General features: G+C 47.7%; 1 protein-coding gene across 2 annotated transcripts in view; it reads left to right on the forward strand.

Annotated features, from left to right (window-relative positions):
- SLC6A19 (solute carrier family 6 member 19) overlaps positions 1–25,377 on the forward strand; it is a 291,943-nt gene that overhangs the window by 193,257 nt on the left and 73,309 nt on the right. For both annotated transcript variants that reach the window (XM_073678408.1, XM_073678407.1), the window contains exons 6-8: positions 9,790–9,902; positions 11,709–11,837; positions 13,894–14,050. In XM_073678408.1, coding sequence (XP_073534509.1) covers positions 9,790–9,902; positions 11,709–11,837; positions 13,894–14,050 — 399 coding nt within the window. The remainder of the gene's footprint in view (positions 1–9,789; positions 9,903–11,708; positions 11,838–13,893; positions 14,051–25,377) is intronic.

Genomic DNA, 25,377 nt, shown 5'->3' on the forward strand with positions numbered 1-25,377 from the left:
GAGAAGGAACAGAAAGGACAGTAAGAAAGGAAGCAAGGAACAGGAACACAGAGAAAGGCCCAGAGACACGAGTGAAGAAGGAACCCTAAGAACCCACGAGATAACGGGTGAAGGGTTGGCAGAGCAGGGTACCGGAACCCAAATTGGTGGAGGCGACTAATCCTCAGCCAAAACCCGAGGTTGTGACCACATCTTGGTGCGACCCCTCACTACATCCACCAGGAAAGCATACCACATAGGGTCAGGGAAACCGGAGAGAGGTTTCGCCAACAGAAGGCCCGAGGAAGCTGGACAAAGGTGGGTCACTGGTGGGGACGGCCAGAGAAAGGAAAGGAAGGGAGTCCTGTGCCATGCTCTGGAATTGCCTGGGAGTTGGTCGAGCCCCTTGCCTGGTGGACGCAGCACGGCTTGGGCAGTCACCGCCGGTACCGAGGTGACTAGGACCAGTAAAGAACTGTGAGTAAAGCATTGGAAACTGCAACCACACGTCTCTGTGTTTCATCGCCGCACCAGCACCATCAGTACTGGGACGCTCACACCATCACTCCCATCATTCACTCTAGCTGCCCTGAGGCAATACTTCTCCCGTGGGGAGTCATCCCATTCTTGGCTGCGCATATAGCATCAGCCTCAGCGGTCTGCAGCGCAGCGGCGGTCCCCACTGACCGCAATCCACGGGTGGCGTAGTCGGACAATTACAATACCAATAAACTGCCACTGATTTGACCGCCCTGGGCACGGACCGGGTCGCTGCCACACGGAGACTACAACCTCCAGCATCCCACCGGCGATCCGGCTCCGGGTATCCCCTGCACAGCACAGGCCCAGGGGGCGCGTCAACTTTGGCGTAGTCGGCAGGATTCAAACCAACCCGCCACCAACGGGTATTGCGTGCCTGAAGAAGATTGTACATGTACCTTGAAAAGAAGTCTCCCGCCATTTCCAGAAGTTTCCCGCCGTCCGGAGTCGTTTCCCGCCATCCGGAGCCGATTCCCGCCATCAGACGCCATCTTGGATCGTTTCCCGCCATCCGCAGCCGCTTCCCGCCATTGGACGCCATCTTCGGGACGCCGCGCGGGAAGAAGAGGGGCGTGGACGCCAAAAGCGTGCGAGATCTGAAGCTCTGCCCCACGCACCGATGCTGCGTAAGGTCCTGGAAGGGAGAGGGAGCGACACTGACGTCACAGGAGCGCGACGCAAGGTCCTCAACCCCGACGATCGACTGCGGAGCCGCGGCCTACGGAGGAAGATCAACGCAAGGTAGGCCACGGTCCACCAGGGGGGAGGAGGACACCAGGAACGGAGAGCAAGATGGCGGAGCGGCAGCAGACCAAGCTGCCCAGCATCGGCAGTGCCCCAGCCGTCGCGGGCCCCGACCAGCGCCAGGAGAAGACGCGTGATGCAGGAGCGGTCGCGGGAGCAGGTAAGAGGAGTCTCCCTGTCCCGGATGCTGCCAGCGTCAGCCTGCTCCCGGGCCCCCTGGTGGAGCCGCCGATCCCGGGCGCTGCAAACACCGACCTGCTCCAGACCCCGCAACAAGCCCTGCTGCCGAGCCCTCCAGCCCTGGTCACTGCCGCCACCAGCCCGCGCCTAGGCCCAAAGTCGCACCCTCTGACCCCGGGAGTCATCAACAGTGACCTTCTCCAGGCCCGGCCGCAAGGCCTGCTACACAAGGGCGCAAAGGGACTGTATGCCCTCCACGTCCACCGTCTAACAGAGGAGGAACTGCGGTACCGCCCAGACATGGACTACCCTGAGGGCCCGGACGGGTCTGAAGAGTACAAAGGAGGAAGCATCAGGAGGACACCGTTACCAGTGAACGGTAAATGGAACTGTACATAGTTACCCGTAAGGGTATAGAAACTGTTGCTGAGTGGAGTGTGGTCCCCGTTCGGACTAGTGTAGAACTGTTAAAGGACTGTTACCTGTGTGCCCCTAATCCCTAAGCAGGCTGAGAACTGTGAGCAGCCACTCCCTTATCCCCACTGGCCGAGGACTGAGAGCGGCCACCCTGTACATAGTTGCTCTTCTTAAAGCACCCCCTACTGGTTTTGTACAAAAACTGCAACGTCTACCTCAAGACGGATTAACTGGACTGTTGCACCTTTAAGAAGAGAGAACACCTGGTCGCAAGTTGCACAGCGGCCAGAGCTCCAGAATGTGTTTTTGAAGAAAATGTTTTATTTGAAAATGTCTAATATTGGAAAGTTTAATATGCTGCTAAAATAGTGATGCCAAAGTTTTACATAGTGTTTTATAAAAGAGTTCCAGTGGCATTAGCAAGATGTTTCATGAAAATGATACCAGTAACGTTAAAAGGAAAAAGAGTACCTCCCATAAAGGGATGAGTTTTTGGTTAATATCTTATATGTGAGTGCACTTTAAAATTTGTATGTTTTAAATTGTTTTGCTCTTTTCCAGCCCGAGGACGTGCTGTGATTTACCAGGGGGGAATGTAGCACCTCGAGGGCTCGGCTGCTACAGGGGTATTGCACCTCAAACCAGAGGTGTGATATTCCACTCCCGGGTAAGGATGGAGTGTGGACCAGGACTCGGTAGGCTGCATGCACCACACACACCCCATGTCCGAGGGACAGCTCAACGGTGCTCCCACTAGACAGAAGTGCAGGCACGACAGCATCTGTCCCTGGCTGGAGTGGGGAGGGGAAAGTACACCTAGTGGTGTAGGAGCAGATAGGGGTGGGTCTCTGGGCATAGGTAGGAGCCCATTGGTTGCTAGTCACCTGGGCTCGGGTGTCAGAAGGAGGTATATAAGGTGGGCACCATCTTAGAACTGTGTGCAGTGCAGTGCAGAGAAGAAGCTAAGAGTCAGAGGGGAAGACAGGAAGCAGAGCCCCTGCATGGGCTGTGCTCCGCAGGCAGGCCTTGTCAGGAGGCCGGAGCCAGAGAGAGAGAGAAAGGAGAAGGAACAGAAAGGACAGTAAGAAAGGAAGCAAGGAACAGGAACACAGAGAAAGGCCCAGAGACACGAGTGAAGAAGGAACCCTAAGAACCCACGAGATAACGGGTGAAGGGTTGGCAGAGCAGGGTACCGGAACCCAAATTGGTGGAGGCGACTAATCCTCAGCCAAAACCCGAGGTTGTGACCACATCTTGGTGCGACCCCTCACTACATCCACCAGGAAAGCATACCACATAGGGTCAGGGAAACCGGAGAGAGGTTTCGCCAACAGAAGGCCCGAGGAAGCTGGACAAAGGTGGGTCACTGGTGGGGACGGCCAGAGAAAGGAAAGGAAGGGAGTCCTGTGCCATGCTCTGGAATTGCCTGGGAGTTGGTCGAGCCCCTTGCCTGGTGGACGCAGCACGGCTTGGGCAGTCACCGCCGGTACCGAGGTGACTAGGACCAGTAAAGAACTGTGAGTAAAGCATTGGAAGCTGCAACCACACGTCTCTGTGTTTCATCGCCGCACCAGCACCATCAGTACTGGGACGCTCACACTAACACTCCCATCATTCACTCTAGCTGCCCTGAGGCAATACTTCTCCCGTGGGGAGTCATCCCATTCTTGGCTGCGCATATAGCATCAGCCTCAGCGGTCTGCAGCGCAGCGGCGGTCCCCACTGACCGCAATCCATGGGTGGCGTAGTCGGACAATTACAATACCAATAAACTGCCACTGATTTGACCGCCCTGGGCACGGACCGGGTCGCCGCCACACGGAGATTACAACCCCCAGCATCCCACCAGCGATCCGGCTCCGGGTATCCCCTGCACAGCACAGGCCCAGGGGGCGCGTCAACTTTGGCGTAGTCGGCAGGATTCAAACCAACCCGCCACCAACGGGTATTGCGTGCCTGAAAAAGATTGTACATGTACCTTGAAAAGAAGTCTCCCGCCATTTCCAGAAGTTTCCCGCCGTCCGGAGTCGTTTCCCGCCATCCGGAGCCGATTCCCGCCATCAGACGCCATCTTGGATCGTTTCCCGCCATCCGCAGCCGCTTCCCGCCATTGGACGCCATCTTCGGGACGCCGCGCGGGAAGAAGAGGGGCGTGGACGCCAAAAGCGTGCGAGATCTGAAGCTCTACCCCACGCACCGACGCTGCGTAAGGTCCTGGAAGGGAGAGGGAGCGACACTGACGTCACAGGAGCGCGACGCAAGGTCCTCAACCCCGACGATCGACTGCGGAGCCGCGGCCTACGGAGGAAGATCAACTCAAGGTAGGCCACGGTCCACCAGGGGGGAGGAGGACACCAGGAACGGAGAGCAAGATGGCGGACCGGCAGCAGACCAAGCTGCCCAGCATCGGCAGTGCCCCAGCCGTCGCGGGCCCCGACCAGCGCCAGGAGAAGACGCGTGATGCAGGAGCGGTCGCGGGAGCAGGTAAGAGGAGTCTCCCTGTCCCGGATGCTGCCAGCGTCAGCCTGCTCCCGGGCCCCCTGGTGGAGCCGCCGATCCCGGGCGCTGCAAACACCGACCTGCTCCAGACCCCGCAACAAGCCCTGCTGCCGAGCCCTCCAGCCCTGGTCACTGCCGCCACCAGCCCACGCCTAGGCCCAAAGTCGCACCCTCTGACCCCGGGAGTCATCAACAGCGACCTTCTCCAGGCCCGGCCGCAAGGCCTGCTACACAAGGGCGCAAAGGGACTGTATGCCCTCCACGTCCACCGTCTAACAGAGGAGGAACTGCGGTACCGCCCAGACATGGACTACCCTGAGGGCCCGGACGGGTCTGAAGAGTACAAAGGAGGAAGCATCAGGAGGACACCATTACCAGTGAACGGTAAATGGAACTGTACATAGTTACCCGTAAGGGTATAGAAACTGTTGCTGAGTGGAGTGTGGTCCCCGTTCGGACTAGTGTAGAACTGTTAAAGGACTGTTACCTGTGTGCCCCTAATCCCTAAGCAGGCTGAGGACTGTGAGCAGCCACTCCCTTATCCCCACTGGCCGAGGACTGAGAGCGGCCACCCTGTACATAGTTGCTCTTCTTAAAGCGCCCCCTACTGGTTTTGTACAAAAACTGCAACGTCTACCTCAAGACGGATTAACTGGACTGTTGCACCTTTAAGAAGAGAGAACACCTGGTCGCAAGTTGCACAGCGGCCAGAGCTCCAGAATGTGTTTTTGAAGAAAATGTTTTATTTGAAAATGTCTAATATTGGAAAGTTTAATATGCTGCTAAAATAGTGATGCCAAAGTTTTACATAGTGTTTTATAAAAGAGCTCCAGTGGCATTAGCAAGATGTTTTATGAAAATGATACCAGTAACGTTAAAAGGAAAAAGAGTACCTCCCATAAAGGGATGAGTTTTTGGTTAATATCTTATATGTGAGTGCACTTTAAAATTTGTATGTTTTAAATTGTTTTGCTCTTTTCCAGCCCGAGGACGTGCTGTGATTTACCAGGGGGGAATGTAGCACCCCAAGGGCTCGGCTGCTACAGGGGTATTGCACCTCAAACCAGAGGTGTGATATTCCACTCCCGGGTAAGGATGGAGTGTGGACCAGGACTCGGTAGGCTGCATGCACCACACACACCCCATGTCCGAGGGACAGCTCAACGGTGCTCCCACTAGACAGAAGTGCAGGCACGACAGCATCTGTCCCTGGCTGGAGTGGGGAGGGGAAAGTACACCTAGTGGTGTAGGAGCAGATAGGGGTGGGTCTCTGGGCATAGGTAGGAGCCCATTGGTTGCTAGTCAGAAGGAGGTATATAAGGTGGGCACCATCTTAGAACTGTGTGCAGTGCAGTGCAGAGAAGAAGCTAAGAGTCAGAGGGGAAGACAGGAAGCAGAGCCCCTGCATGGGCTGTGCTCCGCAGGCAGGCCTTGTCAGGAGGCCGGAGCCAGAGAGAGAGAGAAAGGAGAAGGAACAGAAAGGACAGTAAGAAAGGAAGCAAGGAACAGGAACACAGAGAAAGGCCCAGAGACACGAGTGAAGAAGGAACCCTAAGAACCCACGAGATAACGGGTGAAGGGTTGGCAGAGCAGGGTACCGGAACCCAAATTGGTGGAGGCGACTAATCCTCAGCCAAAACCGGAGGTTGTGACCACATCTTGGTGCGACCCCTCACTACATCCACCAGGAAAGCATACCACATAGGGTCAGGGAAACCGGAGAGAGGTTTCGCCAACAGAAGGCCCGAGGAAGCTGGACAAAGGTGGGTCACTGGTGGGGACGGCCAGAGAAAGGAAAGGAAGGGAGTTCTGTGCCATGCTCTGGAATTGCCTGGGAGTTGGTCGAGCCCCTTGCCTGGTGGACGCAGCACGGCTTGGGCAGTCACCGCCGGTACCGAGGTGACTAGGACCAGTAAAGAACTGTGCGTAAAGCATTGGAAACTGCAACCACACGTCTCTGTGTTTCATCGCTGCACCAGCACCATCAGTACTGGGACGCTCACACCATCACTCCCATCATTCACTCTAGCTGCCCTGAGGCAATACTTCTCCCGTGGGGAGTCATCCCATTCTTGGCTGCGCATATAGCATCAGCCTCAGCGGTCTGCAGCGCAGCGGCGGTCCCCACTGACCGCAATCCACGGGTGGCGTAGTCGGACAATTACAATACCAATAGACTGCCACTGGTTTGACCACCCTGAGCCACGGACCGGGTCACCGCCACACGGAGACTACAACCCCCAGCATCCTACAACAGGCCCGGTTCCGGGTTTCCCATCACAGGCCCAGGGGGCGAGTCATATACAGCTATCCAACTTTCACCACTGCCTCAGATTTGGTCAGATTGAGCAATTAAGATGAATATCGAGGACAACATTCAAAAAGGAGGGAAGAGTGTGACATACAGAAGTAGTGCTGTTGCTTTAAAACCATTCAGCAACTATTAGAAATAAAAAAAGCACATGAGACAGGAAGTTTTGTGCTCCAGAAGCATCCAGCAACTAGAAGGGTTAACACCGTCACAGGAGAAGGGAAGTGTTTTAGCAGAGCCCCAGGGGGATTGTGGGTAAGTTATTTACTGTCTGGCTGGAGCCAAAGAGAAAGATGGTGTGTGTGTTGTGCATCTGACAGAAGCGGCGCTGCAAGTGAAAAGGATTCAAGTCAGTAGTGAAGTTAAGCACAGGTGAGGTAGAGTTCCTGAACTAACAGTGCAGAGTATTGTCAAGCAGAAAGAAAAGGACTGTAAGAAATGGTGTCACAGGGATCATCTCCCTCAGTAAACCCTCCCCCCTCTTCCATCTCACTGTGCTGTAAAGATTTCTGTGTTCATTAATGTGCCTTTGCAATAGAACCGTGCTGTCTTGTACTACTTGGAAGACTGTGAACTGCTGTGCTGCTAAGGAAAGTGTACTGTTTGTCACTGGAGCCTGTTGCCCATAAGAGTTAACTTGCACTGGCTGTGCAGCTTCTTATTAAATGCTACTGTTCTACCGTTTATGATGACTCATAAACGGTAGAACAGTAGCAAGGTCAAGCAGGTCAAGTGTGTCTGATCAGCAAGTGAAACAACCTACATGTCTGTGCCTGAGGGTCAATACCCCTGTGTGCATGAGAGAAGCTGCAGCACATGGTCTATGGTTGCCCTGAGTAACTGTTCCCCTAGGATTCCAAAGAATTCATGTAACCTGTCTCGCCCCTATCTGAACCTGGCGGCGTGTGTGTAACACATACTGCAAATTATTCATGTAAAATCTGCTATAGAGAGAGACAGAGAGAGTAAATTAGTGGATTTTTCATGAATTATCTACATTTCTCATATATACATACAGTAGTGCTCAAAAGTTTCCATACCCCGGCAGAATTTTTCCTTTCTTGGCCTTGTTTCAGAGAATATGAATGATAACAAAAAAATTTTTTCTCCACTCATGGTTATTGGTTGGGTCAAGCCATTTATTGCCAAACTACTGTGTTTTCTCTTTTTAAATCGTAATGTCAACCAAATATATCCAAATGACCCTGATCAAAAGCTCACATACCCTGGTGATTTTGGCCTGATAACATGCACAGAATTTGACTCAATTGGGTTTGAATGGCTACTAAAGGTAACATCCTCACCTGTGACCTGTTTGCTTGTAATCAGTGTGTGCATAAAAGCTGAGCGAGTTTCTAGGATCCAGACAGACTCTTGCATCTTTCATCCAGCCACTGACGTTTCTGGATTGTGAGTCATAGGGAAAGGAAAAGAATTGTCAAAGGATATACTGGAAAAGATAGTTGAACTGTATTACACAGAAAAGGGATACAAAAAAATATCCAATGAATTGATATTGCCAGTCAGCAGCATTTAAACTGTGATTAACAAATGGAAAATCAGGGGCCCTGTAAAAACCAAACCATGGTCAGGTAGACCAACAAAAATTTCGGACACAACTGCCAGGAAAATTTTTCGGGATGCAAAGAAAAACCCACAAATAACATCAGCTGAAATTCAGGACTCTCTGAAAACTAGCAGTGTGGCTGTTTCAAGATGCACAATAAGGAGGCACTTGAAGAAAAATGGGCTGCATGGTCGAGTCACCAGAATAAAGCAATTACTGCGCAAATGCCACATAGTATCTCGCCTACAATACACCAACCAGCACAGAGACAAGCCTCAAAACTTCTGGAACAAGGTTATTTGGAGTGATGATACCAAAATTGAACTTTTTGGCCACAACCAGAAACGTCACATTTGGAGACAGGTCAACAACGCCTATGATGAAAGGAACACCATTCCTACAGTAAAGCACAGAGGTGGATTGCTAATGTTTTGGGGATGTGTAAGCTACAAAGGCACAGGAAACTTGGTAAAAGTTGAAGTAAAAATGAATGCAGCACGTTATCAGCAAATACTGGAGGCAAATTTGCACTAATCAGCCCGGAAGCTGCGCATGGGGTGCACTTAGGCGTTCCAACATGACAACGATTCAAAACACAAGGCCAAGTCAACCTGTCATTGGCTACAGCAGAACAAAGTGAAGGTTCTGGAGTGGCCAACTCAGTCTCCTGACCTCAATATCATTGAGCCACTCTGGGGAGATCTCAAGCGCGCAGTTCATGCTAGACAGCCCCGGAATTTACTGGAGCTGGAGGCTTTTTGCCAAGAAGAATGGGCAGCTTTACCATCTGATAAATTAAAGAACCTTATCCACATCTACCACAAAAGACTTCAAGCTGTCATTGATGTTAGAGGGGGCAATACACGGTATTAAGAACTGGGGTATGTGAACTTTTGATCAGGGTCATTTGGATGTTTTTGGTTGACATTTAGATTTAAAAAAGAGAAAACACAGTAGTTTGACAATAAATGGCTTCACCCAACCAATAACCATGAGTGGAGGAAAAGTTTTTTTGTTATCATTCATATTCTCTGAAACAAGACCAAGAAATGAAAAATTCTGCCGGGGTTTGTAAACTTTTGAGCACAACTGTATATATGGGAAATTGATGTCTTCTAGTTAGAGTCAAACTTTGCATTTACAGAATTGTCAGATAATATTCCAGCATGATTAATTGAATTATGTATAATATTGGTATTTTCACAGAAAAATATAGATATTTATGTCCAGCACAATATTATTATGTTGCTAAAATATCTGTAATTGTACTGCCTTCATCCACAATGAACTAATGAACCCTGAAATTGTTTTTCTCTGCTTCCATGGACTTTGTTCTTTTAGAAATAGAATCACGCAACTTATTACAAATATGTTACATATTAATCAAAGCACTATGCAGAGGTCAGCAAATGTGATATTGTGCCCAGGAAATGTAAGAGGGTTTAAATCTACAGCGTACATGCATTTTAGTCTATTTTTACCTGTAATTAATCAACTGATTAAATGCTATTGTATTAGATTTACCATAACTACATGTTTTAATGTCATTTAGGTGGCTGAATTATCAAATCCAGTTACTTGGCTTGATGCTGGTGCCCAGGTTTTCTACTCATTTTCACTTGCATTTGGGGGACTTATTTCATTCTCCAGTTATAATTCAATACAGTAAGTAAAACCTAAATTTATGTATGATGTGAAAAATAAAATGCTGGTACAACAGGTTTTTCAGTAAAGTTAGGTTTTAACTAGCATTTATCACAGCAAGCCTTACATGGCCAATTCATTACTCTGCTATCGAGAAATCAGCATTTGATTTGATTCTCTGCACCACAGGTTTACATCCACTCTAATCTCTAAGTATGTACCCTATCAGTAAAGCATGAGGAGGCACTATGTACGGAATAGAGCTGGAGTGACTGCGGCTTCAGATCTACACCAGCTCTTCAGCCTCATTCACATGTCAAGTCAAATACTGATTTCTCAGTAATGGAGGAATAGAGTGGCAATGTAAAGGTATTGCTGAACTTGTCTTTGACAGAGCTACAGTCGATGTGCATATGTATAGGTTTGGGGTGTGAAATCCTGATGACAGATTCCCTTTAAATACAAAACAACTGGTGCTATAGTTGTTTTCTTATTTCTCATTAAAAACAATAACATTGAAACAAAAACATACAGTGCAGACCAAAAGTTTGGACACACCTTCTCATTTAAAGTCACGGGAAATGGTTTTCACTTCACAGGTGTGCCCTGTCAGGTTTAATAAGTGTGATTTCTTGCCTTATAAATGGCTTTGGGAACATCAGTTGTGTGGTGCAGAAGTCTGGTGGATACACAGCTGATAGTCCTACTGAATAGACTGTTAGAATTTGTATTATAGCAAGAAAAAAGCAGCTAAGTAAAGAAAAACGAGTGGCCATCATTACTTTAAGAAATGAAGGTCCGTCAGTCCGAAAAATTGGGAAAACTTTGAAAGTGTCCCCAAGTGCAGTTGCAAAAACCATCAAGCGCTACAAAGAAACTGGCTCACATGAGGACCGCCCCAGGAAATGAAGACCAAGAGTCACCTCTGCTTCTGAGGATAAGTTTATCCGAGTCACCAGCCTCAGAAATCGCAGGTTAACTCCTTCAAGATTGTTGGAAGACCATTTCCGGTGACTACCTCTTGAAGCTCATCAAGAAAATGCCAAGAGTGTGCAAAGCAGTCATCAAAGCAAAAGGTGGCTACTTTGAAGAACCTAGAATATAAGACATATTTTCAGTTGTTTCACACTTTTTTGTTAAGTATATAATTCCACACGTGTTAATTCATAGTTTTGATGCCTTCAGTGTGAATGTACAATTTTCATAGTTATGAAAATACAGAAAAATCTTTAAATGAGAAGGTGTGTCCAAACTTTTCGTCTGTACTGTATATATACCCCAAGTGGAGTGAAAAAAAAAATAAAACCAGTCCCACAAAAATGAGCTTCCATGAATATGGTGACAGAAAAGTAAGAAAGTTATAGATCCAGAATGTGGTGAAGTATTTTTTATATATTTGCTTTCCAGATTTTTACTGTATATTTGTCCCATGTAAATGCATATGAATTTTTATTATATATTTATCAATTGTATTTTATAACATATTCACACCAAGCCAAGGTCATATAAGTAGCTAAACCTTTAATGGAGGATTTGTCTTAGGAAAAACAAGCACCATTCTTATCTTCATAGAGCGGGTTCTGCAGGATATGTACGTATTACATGAACAACTGCCATGTAATATTACATTTATTTGCAGCAGCCTCTGCAAAGGAAATGCCTGGCTGATTGGGTGCTGGTTCTTTCAACAAAATCCCCATTTTTCATGTGTGCTGGGACCTTATGCTTATTTCATTCGGGGCTACTCCTTTTTATATTCACTGCATTATATGTACAGTATATTAGTTGGCATATCATAGCTAATAATAATACATTTCTCTATTACAGTAACAATTGTGAAAGGGATGCAGTCATTATCTCAGTCATTAATGGCTTCACATCCATATATTCTGCTACTGTTATCTACTCTATCATTGGATTCCGTGCTACAGCCCAATATGATGATTGCTTTTCTAGGTAAGATTTGGACAAAACAGACTTTTAAAAGTATTTCAATATCAAATCAGTAAAATTAAATATGACTTTCTTAAATGCACTTTGAAACTTTGGATTAAAGTATGTATAAAATCACTCAGTATTTTATTGGAATAGTGGTGATGAAATAGATGAAACAAGTGTCCAGTTTAGAGCATTTTTTCAAATCCAAAAAGGTCTAAAATTATGTGTTGATAAATTTCTTCATAACAATCAGAGCATACATTTCCTGACGAAGAGTCAACTTAGAAAGTTTCCAAGACAGAATGAATAAAAAATGCTGTATGTTTCAGGTATGTTTTGCAAAATTCAAGAGTACAAAGACTTCCATCCTATTTAAATGAGAGGGACACCCTGTACATTCTTAAAGGGATCTTGTCATGTCCCAAAATGCTATACGCCTGCAGATATGGGGTTAATGAGCAGGTTAATAGCATTTTAAAGCTGTACGGCTGCTGCATTGAAATCCCGGCTGCCGAGAGGAAATTAATTTTATTCTTCCCACTAGCCTCCAGCTTTTAATCAGAGAGGTGCGACCACTCAGTACACAGTGAACATGTGCTACAGTGCATCAATGCTGAGCAGGCTCTCAGTCAGGGTTGGGTCATGGTTACTTTGTACTGAGTGGTGACTTAGGTGGCACCCCTATGACTGAAAGCCAGAGGCTGCCAGGAGGAATAACGTTAATTTCTTCCAATCAGCTGGGTTTTCATTGCAGTGGCCGCATGGAATTAGGACGATATTAACCCCTTCACAAGTTACGTCATATGCTGTGTCCCTGCTTTTGATGCCGGCTTGCAAGCTGAGCCTGCATTTTTTCCGGCAGATGATGGCTGATTTATTCAGCCAGTCATCTGCCTCCAACAGCCACTGGTGGAGCAGAGCTCCACCCGTGACTGTTAACATTTTAAATGCCGATATCAATCTCTGACAGCAGCATTTAACACATGCTGACAGAGGGGTGCATCGGCACACCCATGACATGATTGCAGGGCACTGATGGATTGCCATGACAGCCGGGCGTCTACTGAAGATCCTCATTCCTGTCATTACGATACACGTGTGAATGCCAGCGTTCAGCTGGAATTCATAGGAGATCGTGGTTTTAACTATCCATAGCAGTGCTGAGGCCTTGCTATGTATAGCACAAGCGATCAGACAATCGCATCTCAAGTCCCTTAAGAAGACTTACAAATACATTAAAAAGTGAGGAAGAAATGTTTTTAAAAATATTGCAAATTAAAAAAATTAAAAGAATACAAAAGCTCAAATAAAAACAATTGAACAGCCAGAATTACGTTTTTTGGGATGCCACAACATTGCAATACAATGCAGTAAGAGGCGATCAAAACATTGTATCTACCCCAAAATGGTGTCAATAAAAATGTCAGCTCAGGGCACAAAAAGTAAGCCCTCACACAGCCCCAGTAAGCCCCATATCCAGAAAATTGAGAATTAAATTACAAGTCTCTGAAAATGGCAACAAAAGTAGAATTAGTTTTTTTACAAATTTACTAAATAATTTTCACCACTTAAATAAAAAAACCCTATACATGTTTAGTATCTGCATACTTGTACTGACTTGGATAATCATATTGCCAGGTCAGTTTTACCATATAGTGAACATGGTAAATAAAAAATAAAAACTACTGGGGAACTGCACTTTTTTTTGCAATTTCAACACACTGGGAATTCTTTTACTGCTTTGCAGGGCATCAATGGTGTCATTCAAAAGTAGGACTCGTCTCGCAAAAAACAAGCCCTCATTTGGTTATGTGGATTGAAGAATACAAAAGTTATGGTTCTTGGAAAAAGAGGAGGAAAATACAAAAATGAAAATAAAGGAAAATAGCCCTGTCATGGAGGGGTTAACATGCAGATTATATCTATATATCCATGTTAATAAAAAAAATTGACATGACATGATCCCTTTTACTCTGGATGGTACAACAGGCATTTTTAGAATTTTTCAAAATAGAAGAACAAATTTAGTATGTAATATAATTTATTTTCTAAGAGCCGTTTTTTTCTGTTTCAGCAACATCCTGGCACTTACCAATACTTTTGACTGGCCAGAGGGAAATATAACTCAGGATAACTATAATGACATGCTGTTATATTTTAATCAGACTGATCCAACTGTGCTTGCATCCCTTCAACTTCCAACATGTGACTTAGATAAACTTTTGTCTGAGGTAGGACATTTGCTCGTCTTTAAAATTGAACTGCCTTCAAAACCTGCAAAACTGTGTGAATGTTATCTCAAATGTCTCACTGTCCCATGTTCATTGACTGGGAAATCCAGAGCTGACATACAAGTTGTTGGCTGGCAGGGGCCTCACACTGTGGGGTCGTGGGTTATCTATTTTCTTTACTTGCCGATCAAAATAAGAGATGTTCTAACTGTAAAAAAAAGAAAAAATCAAAACACTGTAATGAAAATTTGAATAAAAAGTATCATTTTTATTATTAGTTTTGTCATTTGGCAATGCCTTAGGAGTTGCAAGATTTTGGCAAAAAAGACTTAAAGAGGTTGTCCACTACTTTAACATTGATGACCTATACTTAGCATAGGTCAAAAATGTCTGATCGGCTGTGGTCTGACACCTGGCACCCCCGCCGATCAGCTGTTATCGGTGGCGGTGGCGGCCTCCAGCCAGAAGTACTCACTTGCCGAACTGCTCTGTCTTCTGTTAGTGGCCGAGGCTTGGTACTACACATCCGCCTGCTATTCAAATCAATAAGAGGTGGATGTGTAGAACCCTACAGCAGCCACAATCAGTAGACGGCCAGCTCCGCAAGTGAGAACTTCCGGCTGCTGGCCACCACCGTCGACATCAATAACAGCTGACCGGGTGTCGGACCCTGGCCGATCAAATGTTGATGACTTATCCTATGGATAGGTCATCAAAGCAAAAGTAGTGGACAACCTCTTTAATTGTTGTTTTTAAAGATGCTTACTTTAAATACGTTTCCAGACTGTTCTCCCAGGCCACACAGAGCTCTTTAATGCAGTTTATAAGTAGTGATGGGCGAGCACTAAAATGCTTGGGTGCTCGATGCTCGGATAGAGCAAATTGGGATGAGCAATGAGCCCAATGTAAGTCTAAGGAAAACTCGAGCATTTTTCAGCCGTCTCCCCCAACTCGATGGGAACAGTGCTCAAAAGACAGGGGAACAGCATGGGAAAGACCCTGGAAGCATTTCTGACTCCCAGGTCACTGCTGTCAGCAATGTTGTCACAGGTATTACGCCACTTTTACGGACTCACAATAAAACATACAAAAATGAAACCAAAATGGATTTTCCTGGGAAATATGTTAAGGAACATCCTTTCCAGGGTAATGACTTGTATATAAGGTAAAATAAATAACCAGAAACAAAGATACTCCTTCACACCTTGGGCTATGTTCACACGTAGCGTTTTTGATGCATTTTTGTACTTTTGCATTGCTTTCAACCGTGATAAATGCATTCACCGGGAAATGTCATTTTAACATTTTACAACCTTATCTGGCCATGTGGTGTGTGAGACATCATCAGACACATTGTGTTTCATTCATGAAGGAGGGACTCTGAAAGTATCAAAGCCTATTTTTATAGGGCCATCAGGCAGCCTTTACTATTCTTAAAGGGCCAGCAGTCGGCTATGCTTTGTTGTTCCCATTACTAAAGAGTGGGTATCCTATACTGTTATTGCGTTATATACCCCAATACCCCTTTGAAAATTTGGATGCATCCCAATACCCCTTTGAAGAGACTTAGAGGAGGTCAGAGGGCCCCCTGAAAACAGTGTTCCCATTATTAGGAATTAGGTCTCCCATTGTGTTTGCCTATGCAGTGAATGAAAGGGCTGCCAAAAATTGTGAGGAACTCCAATGCCCCTTGGAAGAAACGTAGAGGGCCTCATGAAAAAATTTTCCCATTATTAGGAAGTAGGACTCCCATAGTGTTGGCCTATGCAATGAATGCAATGGCTGCCCAAAATTGTGAGGTACTCCAATGCCCCTTGGAAGAGACATAGAGGGCCTCATGAAAAAATGTTCCCATTATTACAAAGTGGGTCTCCCTTAGTGTTGGCCTATGCAGTGAATGCAAGGGCTGCCAAAAATTAGGAGCCACTCCAATGCCCCTTGGAAAAGACGTGGATTAGGGCCTCATAAAAAAATGTTCCCATTAGAAAGGAGCGGGTCTCCTATACTTGTAATGCCCATGCACTAAGTGTATGGGCTGACAAACATTTACCCCTGAAGAGTATACATGAACATACTGTATAATTTTTTTATTTTACGGGCGTCATAAACACACTTTAAAAAAATTATGTGGGTGTTGTATCATGGACCATGGTTACCCTGGTGATATGGTGGTTGAGGATGAGGATGAGGAGAAGGAGGAGGACAAGAGCAAATAGCCAAAATCAGGAAGCGTATACCCATGTGTGGGTGTGAAAAGGTGCATGGGAATACACCTCCCAAAAAAAGACACTGGATTTGAGTTTGTTATGCTGCTGTCATTCAGTGGTGTTGAGAAGTCTGGCTCAATCCAGCCCTTGTTCATTTTTATAAGAGTCATCCTGTCAACATTTTCAGTTGACAGGTGGATGCGCTTATCAGTTACAATTCCACCAGCGGCACAAAAAGCCCGCTCTGATGAAACGCTAGCAGCAGGGATGGTCAGGATCTCCAATCCAGCCCTTGTTCGTTTTTTTAAGAGTCAGCCTGTCAGCATTTTCAGTTGACAGATGGATGCGCTTATCAGTTACAATTCCACCAGTGGCACAAAAAGCCTGCTCTGATGAAACGCTAGCAGCAGGGATGGTCAGGATCTCCAAGGCGTAGAGAGCTAGTTCATTCCACTTGTCCAGCTTGGATACCCAATAATTATAAGGCACAGAGGAATCACGGAGGACGTGGGTACAGTCGACAAGATACTCCCTCAGCATCTTCCCAAACTTTGCACTCCTTGGGAGGGGCTGAGAAAACTCTCCCAGAACTTTGACAGTGCTCCCCTGCCTCTGCTGGATTGGAGTTGTGTCTCTTTTGGCTGTACTCCTTGGCTGTAAAATGTACTGTGACCTCTGCCACCAGTGTTTTCAGATTGGAATTTTGCTAATAGTTCTGGTACTGCCCCATTTTTGTAGACCTGTCCGCCTCAGGAATAAGAGATATAAAGTTCTCCTTGTAGTGTGGGTCTAGTAGTGTCACCAACCAGTAATGACTGTCACCCAAAATTTTGAGAATGCGAGGGTCACGAGAAAGGCAGCGCAACATAAACTCAGTCTTGCGTGCCAGACTGCTAAAAGGCAAGACTTCCGTGTCCTCACCAAGAGGACGAGTGACCATGCTATCCTCCTCCTCCTCCTCCCTGTCCTTAGGCCATCCAACAGATAGTATGACAGTTGTGCAGTTAGTACCGTCCATAGCGCATGAAACTAGATCTTGTTCTTCCTCCTCCTCCTCTTCCTCATTGTCACCCAATCCACATTGGGATGAGATGAGGCTGGGCTGTGTCTAATCACCCTGTATGGTTCCTTGCTCCATCTCATCGTGCTCCGCCTGAAATGCATCCACTTTAATTGTGAGCAGAGAGCATTTCAGAAGACAGAGAAGCAAGATGGTGACGCTAATTGTGGCGTCATCACCACTCACAATCTTGGTTGCATCCTCAAAGTTTTGGAGGATGATACAGATGCCTGACATCCATGTCCACTCCTGAGGTCTTATGTGTGGAGTCTGAAATAATTACCAACGGCATTATTGATGCTGGTAGTCAACAACTGCCCTCTTCTGCTCACAAATCCTTCCCAACATCTGCAGTGTAGAGTTCCAACGCTTGGAGACATCACACACCAGTCTGTGAACCAGCAGCTGCAAATGCTGTTGAAGCACGGGAAGGGCGGCGGAAGCTGTAGGTGACTTTGTAAAATGGGCACACAGGCGGCATATTTTGACAAGCATATCCGAGAGATACGGGTAGCTTTTGAGAAACCGCTGAACCACAAGGTTAAGCTCATGGGCCAGGCATGGTACATGTGTGAGCTCGCCTCACCTAAAAGCCACCACCAGGTTCCGGCCATTGTCACACACCACCATGCCTGGCTGTAGGTTCAGTGGTGTCAGCCACAGATCTGCCTGCTCTTTCAGAGCTGTCCACAACTCTTCACCATTGTGCGATTTGTCACCTAAGCATTTTAGCTTCAGCACAGCCTGCTGCTGCTTGGCCATGGCAGTGCTGCAGTGCTTCCAGCTTATGACTGATGTGGTCATTTCAGAGAAGGAGGCTGAAGAGGAGGAGGAGGCTGAGGAGGATGATGTGCATGAGCCGTAGACTGGTGGGGCAACCCTGATTGACCTAGGGCCCGCAATCCTCGGCATCGAGAGGATCTGTTCCGTCCCAAGGTCCGACTGGGTCCCGGCTTCCACTATGTTAACCCAGTGTGCCATCAGTGAGAAGTGCCATCCCTGCCCACAAGCACTTGTCCACATGTCCGTGGTTAGGTGGACTTTCCATGTAACTGCATTGTTAAGGGCACGGCTAATGATGTAGGACACGTGTTTGTCTAATGCGGAGACGGCACACAGGGAGAAATAGTGGCGGCTGGGGACCTAGTACCGAGGGACGGCCGTCGCCATCAGGTTGCGGAAAGCTTCCGTCTCCAGGAGCCTAAAAGGCAACATTTCGAGTGCAAGCAGTTGCGAAATGTGGGAATTTAGTAGTGTGGCCTGTGGGGCGTTGGCTGCGTATTTGCGCTTGAGTTCAAAGGACTGGGGTATGGACAACTGAACGCTGCGCTGGGACAAAGACGTGCTTGCTGATGGTGCTAGTTGAAAGTGTGCAATGACAGGCGCAGGGCACGAGTCATCTTTGCATGCACTATGGACAGGGGATTGGCTTGCACGCACAACAGCGGTAGAAGCAGTTGTGTCACCTGCAGACACTGTTCCTGGACCCTGGGGTTCGGCCCACAAAGTCTGGTGCTTTGCTGCCATGTGCCTGATCATGCTGGTGGTGGTCAAGCTAGTAGTTTTGCTACTCCTGCTGATGCTGGCCTGGCAGATTGTGCAAATGGCCTTTTTCAGGTTATCGGCAGAGTCTTTAAAAAACAACCAGACTCGGGAAGACCTAACAGTTGTACTGGCAACGTCCGTCGTGTTGGTGCTACGGGGAACGGTTGCCCACCTTCTGTCTGCGATCTCTACACTGCTTCTTCCTGCGTGATGGTCTGCTCTTCCTCCCTCCCCCTGTGTGCTGTTGTCCTCGCTCTACATGTCCTCCTGTCAGGTTGGGTCAGTTACTATATCATCCACCACCTAGTCTTCCACTTCCGCACCCTGGTCCTCCTACTGACTTTCTGGCAATTGTGTCTCATCATCGTTCACCTCTTGTGACACTTTCCCACCCTCGCCTTTGTATGACCGTGGCTGCTCAAATATTTGGGCATCGCTACATGCGATCTCCTCGTGGACCAGGCGAGATGCCCGAATCTATAAATGCAAAAGTGAACAGCTCTTCGGAGTGTCCAAGTGTGGATTCAGTTGTCTCTGGGCACTTGGCATGGTGGGAGGAAGGAGGATCAGGGTGAGGAATATGCAGTCCAGACTCACGGCTACTGAGACTTCACCGTGTGGAAGACAGGGTGGTGGTGGTGGTGGCTATGTGACTGGAAGCATTATCTCTTTTCCAACCAATAATCTTTTCACACTGCTCTGTGTTCATTAGTAGGGTTCTGCGGTCCCATACTAATTGGGACAGGAAGGTCGAGCGAGAAGATGTGGGTGTTTGTTGTGGCACAATTTCATCTTTCCCACGGCCTCGGCCACTGCATGCACCATCACCATCACGTCCAGTTCCCCGTCCCTTGCCACGTGCCTTGCCCATTTTAAATGGAAGACAATATCCTATTTCTTCAAATATCTGCAAAAGCACAAACAGACAGAACTGGAATGCCTGCCTAGCACTGATATCTCTGCAGTTGGATTAGTCCTCAGAAGGACTTTTAGTTGAGATGGATATGTGTCTCTAATATAGTCTGGTATTCCTACACTAACTAGAAATAAGCAAATCTCTCCCTAGCTCAGCAGCAGCTCTCCCTACAGTGTCTGATTCCGGAGTGACTGTGACGAGCATGGCGGTGCCAGGTCTGATATGGACCTGATGACGCTATGCAGCCAGCCAATCACTGTAATGCCACAACCAACATGGCTGCGGCATTACAGTGTGTGGCAGACAATCCCTGCATGTTGATTGGCGCTCTAAAGAGCGCGAAACTTGCAGGGAGGGGACCCGAGCTCCCGTCGAGCAACCTCTGAAATACTTGGCGAGCGCCGAGCATCTCGAGCAGTGAGATGCTCGGGCGAGCACCGAGCAATAGCGAGCATGCTCGCTCACCACTATTTATAAGGCCTTTTTCACATGTCCATATATATCCGGTACTGGAAAACCCAGTATTGGAGATATCCGTGTCCATGTGTGTGATGCGTGTGGTAACCGTGTGCCACATAAGGATCACACGTACTGTAGCCTGGGAATCAGCATACAGTTAGCGTCATTCTCAAGCGCCGGGTGCTGAATGCTGCCCTCATGATTGTCCCCTGCTGGTGCTGCGATCAGTGCTAGCAGGGGACAATAATGAAAGTAGTATTCTGTTCCCGTTGTGTCCTAGTGTAAAAATAAGAATAATAAAAAAAATCCTTATACTCCCCTGTCCAAAGATGTCCCCCTGCTGTAATCCACCTGACCGCTCATGCCGAGGAGCTGGGGTGAATGTCTTGCATGCGTGCGGGACGTTTGCAGCCTGTGCAGTGAGAAAAAAATAAGGACATGTCACATAGTCCATGGAAATACACTGACATGTGCACAGACCCACTCACCACACGTACTCAAACACTGATGTATGAAAGGCGCTTAATATGGTATTTCAACACACAGACTTTTGCCTGTGTATTGATCAAAAAAACTGATTGTGTAGCTGGGTATAGAAAAGCAGGGAAATAAGGCACATCCCAAATGAGCTTGTTTTAGACCTTATTTTCATATTTGGATGATCCTGAAGATATTTTACGAACATCCACTTAGTTATGTCTTTTTCCAATATGAAGCTCATTTTGTGGTGTAGAATAATGTGCCATGCAAGTTCTAACATATATATACTAGCTGTTGAACCCATTCTATGCCCAGGGGGTGAGCATTTTTATTGGCACGTGGTTCCCCATCCTGTTATGTGCACCCCCATTCCGCTTCGCTTCCCCATCCTGTTGTGTGCGCCCCCATCCTTTTGTGTACACTCCCATCCTGTTGTGTGCGCTCTCATCCTGGTATGTGCCCCACCATCCTGTTTTGTGCTCCCCATCCTTTTTTGTGCGCCGTCATCCTGTTTTGTGCGTCCCCATCCTGTACCACCGTCCTGGTATGTGCTCTTCCATCCTGCTCCCTCATCCTGTTTTGTGCATCCCCATCCTGTTTTGTACCATTTATCTTGTTTTGCGTGCCCCCATCCTGTTTTGCATGCCCCCATCCTGTTTTGCGTGCCCCCATCCTGTTTTGCACGCCCCCATCCTGTTTTGTGCGCTCCCATCCTGTTTTGTGCGCTCCCATCCTGTTTTGTGTGCCCCCATCCTGTTTTGCACGCCCACATCCTGCTTTGCGCGCCCCCATCCTGTTTTGCGCACCCCCATCCTGTTTTGTATGCCCCCATCCTGTTTTGCGTGCCCCCATCCTGTTTTGCATGCCCCCATCCTGTGCTACCATCCTTTTATGTGATCTCCCATCCTGCTCCCCCATCCTGTTTTGTACACCCCATCTTGTTTTGTTCACCCCATCATGTTTTGTGCGCCAACATCCTGCTCTCACATCCTGCTCCCCAATCCTGTTTTGTTCGCCCCTATCCTGCTCCCCCATCCTGTTTTGTGCGTCCCATCCTGCTCCCTTTTCCTGTTTTGTGCGCACCCATCCTGCTCCCCCACCCTGTTTTGTGTGCCCCATCCTGTTTTGTATGCCCCATCCTGCTCAACATCCTGTTATGTGCACCCCCTTCCTGTTGTGTGCTCCCCTATCCTGTTGTGTGCTCCCCTATCCTGTTGTGTGCTCCCCAATCCTGTTTTGTGTGCCCCAATTCTGTTTTGTGCTCCCCCATCCAGTTGTGTGCTCCCCCATCCAGTTGTGTGTGCCCCCATCCTGTTGTGTTCACCCCCATCCTGTTGTGTGCTCCCTTATCCTGGTATGTGCTCCCCCATCCTGCTCCTCAATCCTGTTATGTGCTTCCCCATCCTGGTATATGCTACCCCATCCTGCTCCCCCATTCTCCATCCTGTTATATGTGCCCCCATCCTGTTTTGTGCTCCCCCATCCTGCTCCTCCATCCTGCTCCTCCATTCTGTTTTGTGGGCCCCCATCCTGCTCCTCCACCCTGTTTTGTGCTTCCTCATCCTTTTCTGTTCTCCCCCATCCTGTTTTGTGCACCCCATCCTGTTTTGTGCGCCCTAATCCTGTTTTGTGCATCCCCATCTTGTGCCACCGCCTTGCTATGTGCTCTCCCATCCTGCTCCCTCATCCTGTTTTGTGCATCCCCATCCTGTTTTGTACCCTTTATCTTGTTTTGTAAACCCCATCTTGTTTTGTGTGCCCCCATCCTGTTTTGTGCTCGCCAATCCTGTTTTGTGTGCCCCCATTCTGTTTAGCACGGCCCCATCCTGTTTTGCGCGTCCCCATCCTGTTTTGTGCGCCCCCATCCTGTGCCACCGTCCTGTTATGTGCTCTCCCATCCTGCTCCCCCATCCTGTTTTGTACACCCCATCTTGTTTTGTTCACCCCATCATGTTTTGTGCGCCCCTATCCTGCTCTCACATTCTGCTCCCCAATCCTGTTTTGTGTGCCCCATCCTGCTCCCCTATCCTGTTTTGTGCGCCCCATCCTGCTCCCCTATCCTGTTTTGTGTGCACCCATCCTGCTCCCCCATCCTGTTTTGTGTGCCCCATCCTGTTTTGTGCGCCCCATTCTGCTCCCCATCCTGTTATGTGCGCCCCTATCCTGCTCCCCCATCCTGTTATGTGTGGCCCCATCCTGCTCCCCATCCTGGTATGTCCTCCCCCATCCTGTTATATGCTCCCCCATCCTGTTGTGTGCTCCCCCATCCTGTTGTGTGCGCCAAATCCTGTTTTGTGCATCCCAATCCTGTTTTGTGCTCCCCCATCCAGTTGTGTGTGCCCCCATCCTATTGTGTGCACCCCCATCCTGTTGTGTGCGCTCCCATCCTGTTGTGTTCACCCCATCCTGTTGTATGCTCCCTTATCCTGGTATGTGCTCCCCCATCCTGCTCCCCAATCCTGTTATGTGCTCCTCAATCCTGTTATGTGCTGCCCCATCCTGGTATATGCTGCCCCATCCTGTTCCCCCATTCTCCATCCTGTTATATGTGCCCCCAACCTGTTTTGTACTCCCCCATCCTGCGCGCCCATCCTGTTTTGTGTGTCCCCATCCTGAGCCCCCATCCTGTTTTGTGCGCCCCCATCCTGCTACCAAATCCTGTTTTGTGCACCCCTATCCTGCTTTTTGCACCCCCATTCTGCTCCCCCTTCTTGTTTTGTGTACCCCCATCCTGGTCCCCCATCCTGTTTTGTGTGCCACCATCCAGCTCTCCCATCCTGCGCCCCATCCTGTTTTGTGTGCTTCCATGCTGCTCCCCCATTCTGTTTTGTGTGCTCCTATCCTGTTTTGTGTACCCCATCCTGTATTGTGCGCTCCCACTTTGCTCCTCCTTCCTGTTTTGTGCACCCCTATCCTGTTCCCCTATCCTGTTTTGTGCGCCCCATCCAGCTCCCCCATCTTGCGCCCTCATCCTGTTTTGTGCGCACTCATCCTGTTTTGTGCACCTCCATCGTGCTCCCCTATCCTGTTTGTGTTGTGCTGTCCCCATCCTGTTTGTGTTGTGCTGCCCCCATCCTGTTTGTTTTGTGCTGCCCCCAACCTGTTTGTGTTGTGGTGCCCCATACTGTTTGTGTTGTGGTGCCCCATCCTGTTTGTGTTGTGCTGCCCCCATCCTGTTTGTTTTGTGCTGCCCCCATCCTGTTTGTTTTGTGCTGCGCTCATCCTGTTTGTGTTGTGATGCCCCCATCCTTGCTTGTGCTGCCCCCATCCTGTATCAGTTAAATAAAAAAAACACTTCTACTCACCTTTCCATCGCTCCCCTGCATTCAACAAAATGACGCAGGAGTTCGTGCCTGGGCGTACCGCGCTGTCCAGTGCCATTTTGTTGAAGACGCACTGCAAATGTGTTTTCACTAATACGGCATCGGATAGCATGTTATGCACATGTGCTAATTCTGGTTCCGCACTCTTCCCCTAGCCTCCAGACCGAAGAGAGGCGCTACGGCAACGCTCCTCCCGGTTAGGTATGTGCTTATGGCGCCGGAGATCGCGGTATGTGTTCAGTGCCTACGCATACCGCAATCTCCGGCGCCATATACTCCTCTATTTCTCCATTCTGCCAAATAGTGATCCTTCCTTCTCAGCCCTGATGTGTGGTCTAACAGTAATTTCTGATGACATATGGGGCATCATTGCATTCAGATGAAATAGCATAACAAATTATGGGGTCCATTTTCTCCTATTATCCATTATAAAAATTACAAATTTGGGGCTAAAACTACATTTTTGTGAAAAAAATGAAAATTTTCAATATGACGATCTAATGTTATCAAATTCTGTGTAGTACCTGTGGGTTAAAAATGTTCACTATTCTCCTGGATAAAATCCTTGCAGGGTGTAATTTCTAAAATGGGGTAACTTGTCAGGGCTTTCCACTGACAAGTTAGGCACATCAGGGGCTCTCCAAACGCGACATGACACCCGCAGACCATTCCATCAAACTCTGCTTTCCAAACGTCACTCCTCCCTTTCCAAGCCCTGCTGTGCACCCAAAAAATAGTTATCCACTACATATGGGGTATGTCTGTACTCAGGAGCAATTGCACAACAAATTTTGGAGTCCATTTTCTCCTGTTACCCTTGTGAAAATAAAAAAATTGGGGCTAAAAGTACATTTTTGTGGAAAAAAAATTGATTTCTTAAATTCACGGCTGTACGTTATAAACTTTTGTGAAGCACCTGGCAGTTCAAGATGCTCACCACACATCTAGATAAGTTCCCTGAGGGGCCTAGTTTCCAAAATGCAGTCACTTGTGGGGGGTTTCCACTGTTTAGGCACATCAGGGGCTCTCCAAACGCAACATGGCGTCCGCTAATTATTCAAGCAAATTTTACATTCAAAAAGTCAAATGACGCTCCTTCCTTTCCGAACCCTGCCGTGCTCCCAAACAGTGTTTTTTCCCACATACAGTGTATCGGCTTACTTAGAAGAAATTGGACAATAAACGGTTTGGGGCAATTTCTCCTGTTACCTTTATAAAAATGCTAAATTGGGGCTGAAAAACATTTTTTTGGCAAAAATGCGAAAATTTTATTTTTATGGCTCAATGTTATAAACTTATGTGAAGCACCTGGGGGTTCAAGGTGCTCATCACACATC

This window comes from Phyllobates terribilis, unplaced genomic scaffold (assembly GCF_046119375.1).
Source record: "Phyllobates terribilis strain yellow unplaced genomic scaffold, ASM4611937v1 Scaffold_4__5_contigs__length_816908805, whole genome shotgun sequence".
Lineage (NCBI taxonomy): Eukaryota > Metazoa > Chordata > Amphibia > Anura > Dendrobatidae > Phyllobates > Phyllobates terribilis.